Here is a 13,033-nt window from a genome sequence, read left to right as displayed (position 1 = left end):
TGGAAGGGCAGATAAAGTGCTTCTCAGATAAGGTCAAGTTAAAGGAGTTCATCATCACCAAGTCCTTATTATATGAAATGTTAAAGGGATTTATCTAAGAAAAAGGAGATAAAAATATGTACAGTAAAATGACAGCAAACTCAGTTATTAACAACCACACCTAAAACAAAAACAAAAACAAAACTAAGCAAACAACTAGAATAGGAACAGAAGCACAGAAATGGAGATCACATGGAGGATTATCAACAGGGGATGGGGAGAGGGGGAAAAGGTACAGAGAATGAATGGCATAGATGGTAGAAAATAGGTAGAAAATAGACAGGGGGAGGATAAGAACAGTATGGGAAATGTAGACACTAAAGAACTTATATATACGACCCATGGACATGAACTAAAGTGGGGGAATGTGGGTGGGAGGGGGTATGCAGAGTGGAGCAGAGTGAAGGGAGGAAAATGGGACAACTGTAATAGCATAATCAATAAAATATATATTTTTTAAATTAATTAATTTAAATAAATAAACCACAATGAGATATTATCTCTCATCTGTCAGAATGGCTATCATCAATAAACCAACAAACAAGTGCTGGCAAGGATTTGGAGAAAGGGGAACCCTTCTGCACTGTTGGTGGGAATAAAGATTGGTGTAGCCACTGTGGAAATCAGTATGAAGATACCACAAAAAATCAAAAATGGATCTGTCTTTTGACCCAGCGATTCCACTTCTGGGAATATATCTGAAGGAACCCAAAACACTAATTCCGAAAGAACATAGCACCCTTATGTTCATTTGGAGTGTTATTTACAATCACCAAGATATGGAAGCAGCCCAAGTGTCTATCAGTAGATGAGTGGATAAAACAACTATGGGACATTTACACAATGGAATACTATTCAGCTATAACCAAGAAGAAAATTTTACCCTTTGTGATAGTATGGATGGACCTTGAGAACATTGCGCTAAGCAAAATAAGCCAGTCAGAGAAAGACAAATACCATATAATTTCACTCATATGTGGAATCTAATGAACAAACAAAACTAACAAGCAAAAAAAAAAAAAAGACAGACCCACAGAGAGCAGGATGACAGCTAAAGAGTGAGAGGAGGTTAGGGGGTGTAGGGACTGAGCAAAAATGAAAAAAGACTCATGATCATGGACAACAGTATAGTGACTGCAAGGGTATAGAGGGTATAAGGAGACTAAATGGTAAAGAAAAAATGTAATAAAAAGGTTTTTCCATTTATTTTTAGAGAGAGGGGCAGGAAAGTAAAAAGAGAGGGAGAGATACATCATTGTGTGGTTGCCTCTTGTATGTCCCCTACTGAGGACTTGGCCTGCAACCCAGGCATGTGCCCCTGACTGGAATCAAACCAGCGACCCTTTGGTTCGAAGGCTGGCAATCTACTGAGCCACACCAGCCAGAACCAATTAAAAAAAATTTTTTTAAGTGAAAATCTGGACAGGAGAAAATATTTGCAAAATATGTACCTGATAAGGACTTGTACCCAGAATATATAAAGAACATTTACAAATCAACAACAAAAATAAAAACATCCCAATTTCAAAATGGGCAGAGGTAAAAATAAATAAGTAAATGAAACGAAATGGGCAAAGGATCTAAATAGACATTTCTCCAAAGAAGGTAAAGAAATGACCATCAAGCACATATGTGAAAAGACACAATGTTATTAGGAAATGCGTATCGAAACCACAACAAGATACCGTTTCACACCCACCATGACATCTATGGAAAGAACAAAGGAGGGAAGGAGGGAAAATAAGTACTGGCGAGGATGTGGAAAAGCTAGAAAAGTCATATACTAACAATGGGAATGTAAAATGATAGAGTGATTTTGGAAAACAATTCAACAGTTTAATTCCAACCTAGAATTCCAATCCTAAGAGAAATGAAAACATAAGTCTACACAAAAAAACTGTACAGGAATATTCATGTCAACATTATTCACTATACCCAGAAAGTAGAAATAACCCAATGTCTATTAACTGGTGAATGGATAAACGACAAATATCCATACAACAGAATGTTATGCAACAATAAAAAGAAACAAAGTACTAATACATGCAAGAGCACATTGTGTGATTTCATGCATTAAAAATATCCAAAAAATGAAAATCTATAGAAACAGAAAATAGATTAGTGGTTGCCTTGGGCTACAGGTGAGAATGGATACAGGCTTTGGGGGTTTTTTTGGAGAGGGTGAGGCAGTTTTGAAAATGTTCTAAAATTAAATTGTGATTGCATAACTATAAATGCACTAAAATTATTATAGACTTTAAATGAGTAAAATTTAAAGTACGTAAATTAAATTGTAATAAACCTGTTAATTTTTAAAAGACCCTGAAAGGTATTATAAATCTTCAAAAGTGAGATCAAACACAGAAGACAGGATTCAAGGTTCTAAAGTCATACAAATAAAGGGGTTTTTCCCCCTCTCCAGATATATTTTTGTTTTTACTTCCCTGTACAGTAGCAATTTATTAAATGTTTCAGACAGCCTAGCAGAATTCAATATTATATGACTAAAACAAAAATATTAAGTATACTAATATTAAAATACATTTTCCAGAAATATACTAGCAATATTCCTCCATGTCGTAATGAATTAGAACACCTAAATTTCCTCACCTGTGAAATAAAGACAATACTACGTACATCTCAAAGACTTGTGAAAGTTAAATGAAATAATTCAAGCTTAACCTAATTCCTAGCATGTAATAAGCATTCAATATATGTTAACTGCCATAATTATAAATAGAGGATATTCAGATCCAGCCTGAGAATATTATTCATGTATGCCATTATTAATATGCTAACATGAATTAGTGGGATAGAAAGAATAGTGACTTGATAAGAATGTTACATTACCAGAGAATTAAGTCCATGACTATAAACACTGTAAAGCTCATTGGTAGTGAAAATGAGATCAAAAGAGGGAAAAAACTCCTGGAGAATAAGCAAGTCAATTGGTTCTTGTCTAAAGAAGTTAAGAATCGAAAGCTCTCGAGAACCTTCAGTAAAGGTAGAGAAAAACTAAAGTCCAGAGAGAGAGGTACCCCCTCCTAAGTTTATGCCACTAGGATTTGGTCAGGTCCTCTCTATCATACATCAGAGATTTTTTTTTTAGATTTTATTTATTTATTTTTAGAGAGGGAAAGGAGGGGGAGAGAGGGGGAGGAGAGGGGGGAGAGAGGGGGAGGAGAGGGGGAGGGGGGAGAGAGAGAGAGAGAGAGAGAGAGAAACATCAATGTGCGGTTGCTGGGGGCCGTGGCCTGCAACCCAGGCATGTGCCCTGACTGGGAATCCAACCTGTGATGCTTTGGTTTGCAGCCCAAGCTCAATCCACGGAGCTACGCCAGCCAGGGCAGAGATTATTTTTTTTTAATCCACTTTTTTTTAGAGTACATTTATCAAAACTGAGGACAGTGTAACAAGGAAAGCCTTAGACCAGAACAAGCAACAGGAGAGAGCTTAGGCGGAGCTGCTATAAGCTCACTGGCAAGTCAGAGAAAAGGGGGCCTAGAAGACAGGTTCGGGGGTTAGTCTGGGAAGAGCTGCTGCTGCCCATTGCTCTGCTTTCTGCAAGTCTCATGGGGACTCAGGAGATGTACTCCTACTTGAGTGGGAAGACAGGTGTAGGCATGCTTCCAGAACAAAGAGTGCAAAAAACTCCACTTTTAAATATGCAAGCACATTTCCCCACAAATATAACGCAGAAGCATCTTATGAGCATTTTAACTTTGTGAAGTTGGACTAATGTAACATGGCTACAATTTCTGAACTAATACAAGCCCTCCAAATTTAAAAAACTTGTCAAAAATCCCATTGTATTATTCCAAAATTGGCTAGCTAAGTAAACTATAAAACTGCTTACACTATTGCCTAGTGGTTGAATCACTCTGACCAATAAAAAGCACCATCCATAGGATAATGTAAACACTGTTTTTCTGTGTTTTAAAAACATGCTAATTTTGGTCACTGCTATGCTTTTACAATAGTTTAATACCCCTGCTATTAAATTTTAAAATATTTTTTAATCCTCTAACAATGTCATTAAATGGACATCACAGTACAAATCACATAATATGCCTGAAAATCAGTAACTTGGAAACATAAGTTAGATGTGGTAAATTCCATAAGAAAAGCCAAACAATTGCCACTTTATACTGGGCTGGTAATTTAGGAAAGAACAAACTGAAAAATATCAGAGACAATACCAGAAGATTAAAAGGCAAAAATACAATACATTAATACAATACATTCTCAAAGAACCTGTTCCCACCACTTGAAGAGCATCCTTTTGGGAAAATGAAACTTCAATGATACAAATTTTGAAGTGTGCAAGGATTTTAGGATATGTCTCCCATAAAAAACCACCCTGTATATGTAAACCCTCAAAAAATGTTGATTATTTTCATTAAAAATGATACCTCTACTTGTAGTATTCCATCTCTCAAATCAAAAATGGCTTTTAACATGGCTTTCTTTGGAGAAACCAAGTCTATATAAATTGAGTTCATGGTTATTCTGGGGCTCTAAGCATAATCACTGCATATTCCTCATGACAATTTATTCCTTGTATGGTAGAGGATCAGGAGGTATATAAACTTCTATGGAATCACCAATATGTTTGTATATGTCCTACAGAAAGGGGAGAATAAAACTAAGTAGCTTATCGAGTATCCTAACATAAATTCAAGAACTCCAGTTACTCTTCTAATTTATATGATCCTTTGAGTAATTGTAAATTTTACCCTATTATCATTTTTTATTCATCTACTATTTTAAAAATAAATTCAATACCCTTTTGTAAAATAACAACTTTCTAATCATTTACTGATTGGTCCAACCCTGGAATGTTCTAAGTTCCTTCTGTTAATAATCACAATCTGAATCTCCCATATATTTAACTCCAGTATATCCATATTTCATTAATAGTATGACTATAGGACTACAGTTGTTAAATGGAGCATCTTTCTCACTGCAGACCACAAATGATAAATCAAGCATTATAACTACTCTGTATATAACTTTTCTACCATCAGCTAAAGTTTATCAAGATTTGCCAGTGATACCTTGGACAAGGGTTTGATCTCCAAAATATATAAAGAACTAACATGACTTCACTCCAGAAAGACAAACAACCCAATTAAAAAATGAGCAAAGGACTTGAACAGATACTTCTCCAAGGAGGACATATAGAGGGCCCAGAGATATCTGAAAGGATGCTCAGCATCACTAGCCATCAGAGAGATGCAAATTAAAGTCACAATGAGATACCACTTCAAACCAGTATGAATGGCCACGATAAACAAGTCAACAAACAAGTGGTGGCAAGATTGTGGAGACAAGGGAACCGTAGTACACTGTTGGTGGGAATGCAGACTGGTGCAGCCACTGTGGAAAACACTGGAATTTCCTCAGAAAACTAAAAATGCAACTGCCTTTTCACCCAGCAATTCCACTGCTGGGATTATATCCTAAGAACTCTGAAACACCAATCCAAAAGAACCTATGCACCCCAATGTTCATAGCAACACAATTTACAATAGCCAAGTGCTGGAAGTAACCTAAGTGCCCATCTTAGTAAAGTAAATGAATGGATCAAAAAACTATGCTACATCTACACAATGGAATACTATGCAGCAGAAAGAAAAAAGGAGCTTACCCTTCAAGCACCATGGATGGAACTAAAGAGCATTATGCTAAGTGAAATAAGCCAGGTGGTAAAAGACATACCATATGATCTTACCTTTAAGTGGAACCTAATCAACAAAACAAACAAACAAGCAAGCAAGATATAACCAGAGACACTGAAATTATAAACAATCTGACAATAACCAGAGGGGACGTGGGAGAGGATAATGGAAGGAGGGTAGGAGGGAAAGGTTTTCAGGAACAACTATAAAGGACTCATGGACAACACCAAGAGGAGGTGGAATGGGGGGGGGGGGGGAGATGGGGATGGCTGGGGTGCGGGGGGAGTGGTGAGGGGTAAATGCAAACAACTGTACTTGAACAACAATAAAACAATTTATTAAAAAAAAGAAACCAGCATAGATATAAACAGCATAGAAAAAGTAAAAAAAAAAAAAAGATGTTCCCAATGCACAAATACAAGGAGGTAAGATGATTTACACAGAAAGATAGAGCTTTAAGGAACCTTAGAGGCCACTGAATTTAATCCTCATATTTTAAAAGTTGTGTTCATTGAAACCTAAAGACAGCAAACCTGTCGCCCATGCTACACTATTAAGCCCATCCTAGTCACATACACATGTATCTTACTTACCTTTCTGAGGATGTCTTAGAAGTGACAGGACGCCCACGGCCACCTTTTTTACTTTTATAATCTAGAGAAAGGACCTGGTTCCTTAGGCTTCTTTCCCACTAGGAAAAAAATGGAATTTTAATAATAAATATACTAATATGATAATAAAAAAACACTTCAATTTTTGTTATACTTAGAAATTCAAAATAAACAGTCAAATTCATAGTAGTTCACACAGAAGGGGAAACAAGTGCAATCTACAAAATACTTGGCTCTTTTGCTAGTGTAGAAATATAAATCCACCAAAAAATAACAGGAATGACTTTTTAAGTTTCAAGGTAACTTTAGTTAGGAAATCAACATTTTGAGATTCTAAAGCTTAATAACTGAAAATTTGTTAATGTGCCTAGAGAAAGTAATAAAATTTATTACATGAGAAGTTAAATAGTGCCTATGATTCTGTATTAATTGAGTCTATAACATTTGGAAGAGATTACAATTGGTTTCCCATGAATTGCTGCATGGAAAATTTTAGGAAAGAGTAAACATCTCACTGACAGAGTTTAGATTTAATCTGACTAGAAACAAAAGTTAAAATTGACATACTTAAATATAGTGTGAATCTAGACAAATTATGTATCTTAATTCTATGCATTAGTCTCCCTATTTGGAAATAAATTTAACAGCAACAATAAGGATGTATGATGATTATATACATAGTACATTTAAAACACTGTTTTCCTTGAAGAGATATTTGTACAGCCATATTCATAGAAACATTGTTCACAACAGCTAAAAGGTGAAAACAACTCAAGTGTCCCATCGGATGAATGGATAAATAAAATAATGGTATATATGTAAAATGAAATATATCAGGCCTTCAAAAAGAAGGAAATTCTGACACACTATAATGCAGATGAACCTTGCCAACTATGAAATAGTAGAACAATATATTTCATTTTCTGCCCTCAGTTCCTAGCACAGAGCTCCTAAAACCCTGTTAATTGCCTAAGCAATGAGACAACTACATAGTACACATCAGCAACAATGCAACTTTTTTTTCTGAGTATTTTCAATTCAAGGTTGGTTGACTCCACAGATGTGGAACCCACAGACAAGGAAAAGCCAACTATACATGTTTTACTCCAAAATAAATTCAATATATTAAAACATAAATACATAAATGCAAAAAGACAAAAAATTTCTTAAAATAATATTTTTTCTTTCTATTAAGTTGGTAACCATCTTACTGTGTGATAACATCCAGTGCTAATAAGTTTGGAGAAAATGGGAGCTCTTATTGGTAGCAATATAAATTAGTACAAATTTTCTGTGAGGCAATTCTACAATATTTATTAAAACAATATAAAAATTCCTTAGACCTAGTAATCCCACTCAAAAATGGTACCCTATATATGAAAAATTATGTTCATTGCAACATTGTTTCTATCAGCAAAACTTTGAAAGAAAACAAACAAACATCATTGCACTAAGTAAATAAATTATAGTACAGTATATCTCTGAAATACTACAAAGCCACTTAAAAATAAATGAAAGAGATAAATCTAAATGTTAAAATGAAAAAACATTAGGATATACAAGGTAGGGCAAAAGTAGGTTTACAGTTGTGAGAATGTGAAACACAGAGTTAATAGTTTTTATAAAAATCATAACCCACATGACTTTTTACATATGAACAACTGTAAATCTACTTTTGCCCCACCCTGTATTATTAACTAAAAACAGCAAAGCACACAATATATATTTCACAATCCTTTTCTGCAACAATCAAAAAACAAAGTAAACTCATATGTTGACATAAGGTTTTTTCTCTTAAAAAGAATGACAGAAAACACTGTTAATAGTGGTATGCCCTTTAGGAAAGAGGGACAGAGAAGATGTCTTTATTTCCTTCACCTTGTACCTTTCTATACAGCCCAAATTTTCTAACCTTATATAAGTATTTTGTTTCTTTTCGTATCAACAGATGTCATCTAGTCCTATTTATTATTTCCCCTTTTAGTATCTTGTATATGAAAGAATTATTTTTTAATTAAATGTTTAAATAATGTCAAAGCAACTGTTAATGACAAATCTTTCCTCTGAGAACAAGTTATAATAAATGATTAGTTTTTCTTGTCTGTAACATAAAAACATATATTCAAGGTGACTTAAAACTTATTACCTTGAAATCTACTGTTATGAACTGAATTATGTCCTCTCGCCCCACCAAATTCATATATTGAAGCCTTAACTGCCGATATAACTATATGTGGAGACAGAGCCTGTGCAGAGTAATTAAGGTTAAACAAGGTCCTAAGGACACAGCCCTAATCCAACAGGACTGGCGTCCTTATGGGAGCAGAAACACCAGGGATGTGGGAGCACACGTGAGGACACGGCAAGAAGATGGCCATCTGTAAGCCAAGGAGAGGCCTTAGAGAAACCAACCCTGTTGGCACCTTGATCTCAGACTTCTAGCCTCCAGAATTTTAAGAAAATTAATTTCTGCTGCTTAAGCCACCTGTCAGTGATATTTTGTTACGTTAGCCCTAGTAGACTATTATAACATCCCATGGATAAACTGGAAAATCTGAGAAAAATTCTACTTTTAAAAAATTAACAATGAGCTGTGCCAAGCAAGAGAAAAAAAATAATAGCAAAAAGATGCTATCTTAAACCTCATTCATGAAATCTCTGTAATAATACTTAATAGTGATAAAAATTAAAGTCCTGATTTATAATCAAAATATCTTTGCTAAAATAATTGTTACCCTTTAAGACAAACCCTCTCAAATTTACAAACCAAGAGCGAAAGAGTAAATGATTCTAACAAGCTTAATATTTTCATAAACTTAAAATATAATTTATTTTACGATAATGAGAGAGAAAAGCAATGCATAAGGTATACTTAGATTTAAACTAAAGAACTTAAGCTCAAAGCATCAGTTCAACATACATCTGAAACACTAACACACTTGAAAAACTAATTTGAAACCTACAAATAACACACACACACACAAAGAAAAGGACATAGAAGAAAAATTAGTTTTACTATAATATGTTAAACATACCAAATAATACTATATACTTAAAATAAGTAAGTTTGTATATACCCCCTGTGAAGGGAAATCCCACTGTTCTGAGCTTCTGAGTTTGGACAGTGGTGATTTAACACAAACATCCTCTGGTTTTGCATTTAACATCTTTGTTATCTGAAACCAGAATGAGAATATAATCAGTTTAACTAAAATACAAATAACTGAATCGGCTAACAGAGCCATTATATTACCCTGCATTAATATTTTGCTATTAGTTTTAAACAGTTTGAAATTAGTGCTTCATTTATAGACAGTTAAATATAATTTTATTTTTAAAAAGCTCTCATTCCATGTAAAGGTTGATAAATGAAGTATCACAATAGATTCATAAATATCCTCTTACCTACAGTCCCTTCCCCTTCTAATCTTTCAAACACTATCCCTAGAGTTCTCTAATACACAGATCTAAGTATGGCTACAATAGTTAAAATACAACAATGGTACCCATTACTTAAAGCAATACTTTAAATTTTATTTTAGAAAATGATGTGCAGCCCTGACCAGTGTGGCTGTTGATTGGGCATCATTCCACAAGGTGAAATGTTGCCAGTTCAAATCCCAGTCAGGGCGCATGCCTGGGTTGTAGGCCTGATCCCCAGTGGGGCACATAGGAGAGGTAACCCAAAGATGTTTCTCTCGCACATCAATATTTCTCTCCCTCTCTTTCTCTCTCCCCTCTACTCTCTCTAAAAATTAATAAAATCTTTTTTAAAAATTATGTTTACAACATAAATAAAAAGCAAATTATAAAACAGTATTTTGTGGATTCCTATTTTTTAATACATAAAGTATGTTTATTATAAATAAATATATAGATAGGCAAATGAGAAAAATATACACCAAAATATTAACTTTGAATTGTCTAGGCAGTCTTCTTTTTGCTCTACTGAATTTTCTAATTCCTCTGTAACAAACTAGATTTGTTTTAGAAATATTTTTTAAATACTTTAAACTCAAAATATTATCAGTGTCTTGTCCTTATATCCATCAAAGCTCTAATTCTTTCAGTAATTTATTTCCCTATCTGACTGGAGAGCACATAAATTTTAATGTGCTAATTTCCTAGGAATTCCTACATTTTTAAAAATGCAGTAGTACGCCCTGGCTGGCGTAGCTCAGTGGATTGAGCACGGGCTGCGAACCAAAGTGTTGCAGGTTCAATTCCCAGTCAGGGTACATGCCTGGGTTGCAGGCCATGACTCCCAGCAACTGCACATTGATGTTTCCTTCTCTCTTCCTCCCTCCCTTCCCTCTCTAAAAATAAATAAATTTTTAAAAAATGCAGTAGTACAACTTTATATGTATATTATTGTTGAACAACTAAGTAAACATATTGTAGATAATTAGAGACAGGGGAAAAAAGTTAAAAATAAGGAAAGGGGGGAGGCTAGAATAAGCCAGGGTTGAATTAGGATTGGAAGCATCACTATTGAATTCATGGCTTTTTACAGGTGTACAGGTAAGTAAATAGAGAAATTAATATAGAGATTTACATGTATATGGGTAAGTATACATATATTTTTCTAGTCCTGTGTATTGAGAGAGCCTATATACTATGACACTACAGTAGCAATGAGCATACATAGCACCCAGGCCCAGATTTCTAAATATCATTTTTCAATAAAAAGAACCAGGGCTCCCTGGCTGGTGTGGCTCAGTGGATTGAGTGCCAGCCTGTGGACTGAAAAGTCACCAGTTCAATTCCCAGTCAGGGCACATACCTGGGTTGTGGGACAGGTCCCCAGTTGGGGGTGTGCAAGAGGCAATTGATCTATGCTCCTCTCCCTCTCTCCCTTTCACCTCTCTCTAAAAAAATAAATAAATAAAATCTTAAAAGAAAAAAAAAGAACCAGGGTTCCTTGGAAAGTACCTTGTAGTACCATAAAGTAAGGAAGTGCTCAAAAAAAAAGATAGGAGTATTTTATAAAAACACAGAAGCCAACTGCAAAACTCTCCAATGCCTAAGCTAGAAAACTGACCAAAAAAAACAATAAAAATAGTAGTACATTATAACCCATAGAATAAAACACCTATGAATCCATACTGATATAAGTAAATAGTTGAATAAGTAAATAAGGGGGAAGATGGACAGCTCTCCCTTACAAAAGAAGTTCAATTAATAAATACAGAGCGAATGAGGGAAACAGAAAATCACCAATAGAATATCATATATACAACTGTTGCAGGCAAGCTCCATTGCAAGACACTAAAACAATGGTTTGAAGTTTAAGAGAAAGCATACTTGCATAGATTCAAAGTATCTCTCCAAAGGTATCTATTTATTACAAAGGGAAGGAGTAACTTGACAATAAAATAACCAGGCAGACACCATCTTAAGCAGATGATCAGTACCGACCAATGATAAAACAATGATCATCATGTATCCCTTGATAATACATTGAGAAGGGCATATACTTCCGTTGTATTCTTCTCAATAAGTCATAATCTTAGTCTAATCATAAGAAATTTGAAACAAACCAAAACTAAGGGATATGTGACAAAATACTGACCAGTATTCTTTAACTGTGTCATGAAAGAAAAAAGACTAAAGAACTGTCATAGACTGCAGGAAATCAAGACATGACAACTAAATACAATGTGGGATCCCTGACTGGATTTGGGAACAGAAAAAAATGACATTATTACAAAAACTGATGAAATCCAAATAATGTCTGCAGTTTAATTTAAAGTACTGTACTAATGTTAATTTCTTAATTTTGATCATTATACTAAGGTTATGTAAGATATTAACACTAGGGAAAGTTGAGTGAAGGGTAGACAAGAACTGCACTATTTCTGTAATGTTTCTATAATTCTAAAGTTACTTGAAAAAAGTTAAAATACTGTATGACATCTATAATAAAAAAGAAAAATATATTTACTCAACATTATGAATTTCTAATGGTGGAACTTCAGATTAAATTGCACAAAGCAATAACCTGCAGCAGAACATTTCACTCCACTGGACATATTAAACAGAAAAGAAGTAGGAGTCATTACACAGTTATTTAAAACTGGGTATAGTAGCAATGTAAGGTCTTTTTTTAACCTCCCTCATGTACCCCACTCAAGCTAAATCCAGAATTTTACATAAAGAAACCACATCCCCAAAATCTGAAGTAAGCCAGGGTAGAAATAGAGTATCTACCATTTCTTCGTGGTGTTATAAGGTACTCTTGATTCCCTCTCATAGCCATCCTTTTTCCACAAAATATACCAAATCAAAGATCTCTGTGCCAAATTAAAGTCTTCTGTGCATAACTTGAAATGCTTCAGAGAAAAGTGTTTAATAAATTATTACAGTAGATCAGGGTACTACTGCATTTAAGTCACAAAATTCTACAGGAAAAAAATTGTCTTTCTAAAAATGAATTAATGTTTTGAAACACTTCCTATGTAGGTAGGAACTTCATTTTGCTTGTCTTGCTACTCTTGGCTTATAGAGAATAAATAAATAAATAAATCATTTTTAAAAGAGTTTTAAAGTGTCATATTCCAAATAGTAATTTCAGCACATGACTTGAGTAAAAACTCATATGTTACAGTATTATAATAAATGAATGTGGGTGCTCTAATACATTCAGTCATCAAAGAAATACTATCTTACATTTTATATAAAATCTAAAATGAGGCCTGGAAA

General features: G+C 34.3%; 1 protein-coding gene across 12 annotated transcripts in view; it reads right to left on the bottom strand.

Annotated features, from left to right (window-relative positions):
- Window positions 1-13,033, bottom strand: part of SENP7 (SUMO specific peptidase 7) — a 130,894-nt gene that overhangs the window by 106,588 nt on the left and 11,273 nt on the right. For 11 of the 12 annotated variants that reach the window (XR_004901362.1, XM_036017978.1, XM_036017979.1 and 8 more), the window contains exons 3-4: window positions 9,409-9,507; window positions 6,314-6,411 (exon numbers count right to left, since the gene is read on the bottom strand). Coding sequence is in view for 11 of the 12 variants with exons in the window: in XM_036017978.1 (XP_035873871.1) it covers window positions 6,314-6,411; window positions 9,409-9,507 (197 nt within the window). In the remaining variant the exon portion in view is untranslated. Of the gene's footprint in view, window positions 1-6,313; window positions 6,412-9,408; window positions 9,508-11,114; window positions 11,137-13,033 lie in introns of those variants that run through there. The other variant, XM_036017981.1, reaches the window with a different exon arrangement.

The sequence above is a fragment of the Phyllostomus discolor genome, chromosome 2 (assembly GCF_004126475.2).
Source record: "Phyllostomus discolor isolate MPI-MPIP mPhyDis1 chromosome 2, mPhyDis1.pri.v3, whole genome shotgun sequence".
Taxonomy (NCBI): domain Eukaryota; kingdom Metazoa; phylum Chordata; class Mammalia; order Chiroptera; family Phyllostomidae; genus Phyllostomus; species Phyllostomus discolor.
The sequence above is the reverse complement of the archived record's forward strand: the minus strand, read 5'-3'. Positions and strand labels throughout refer to the sequence as shown.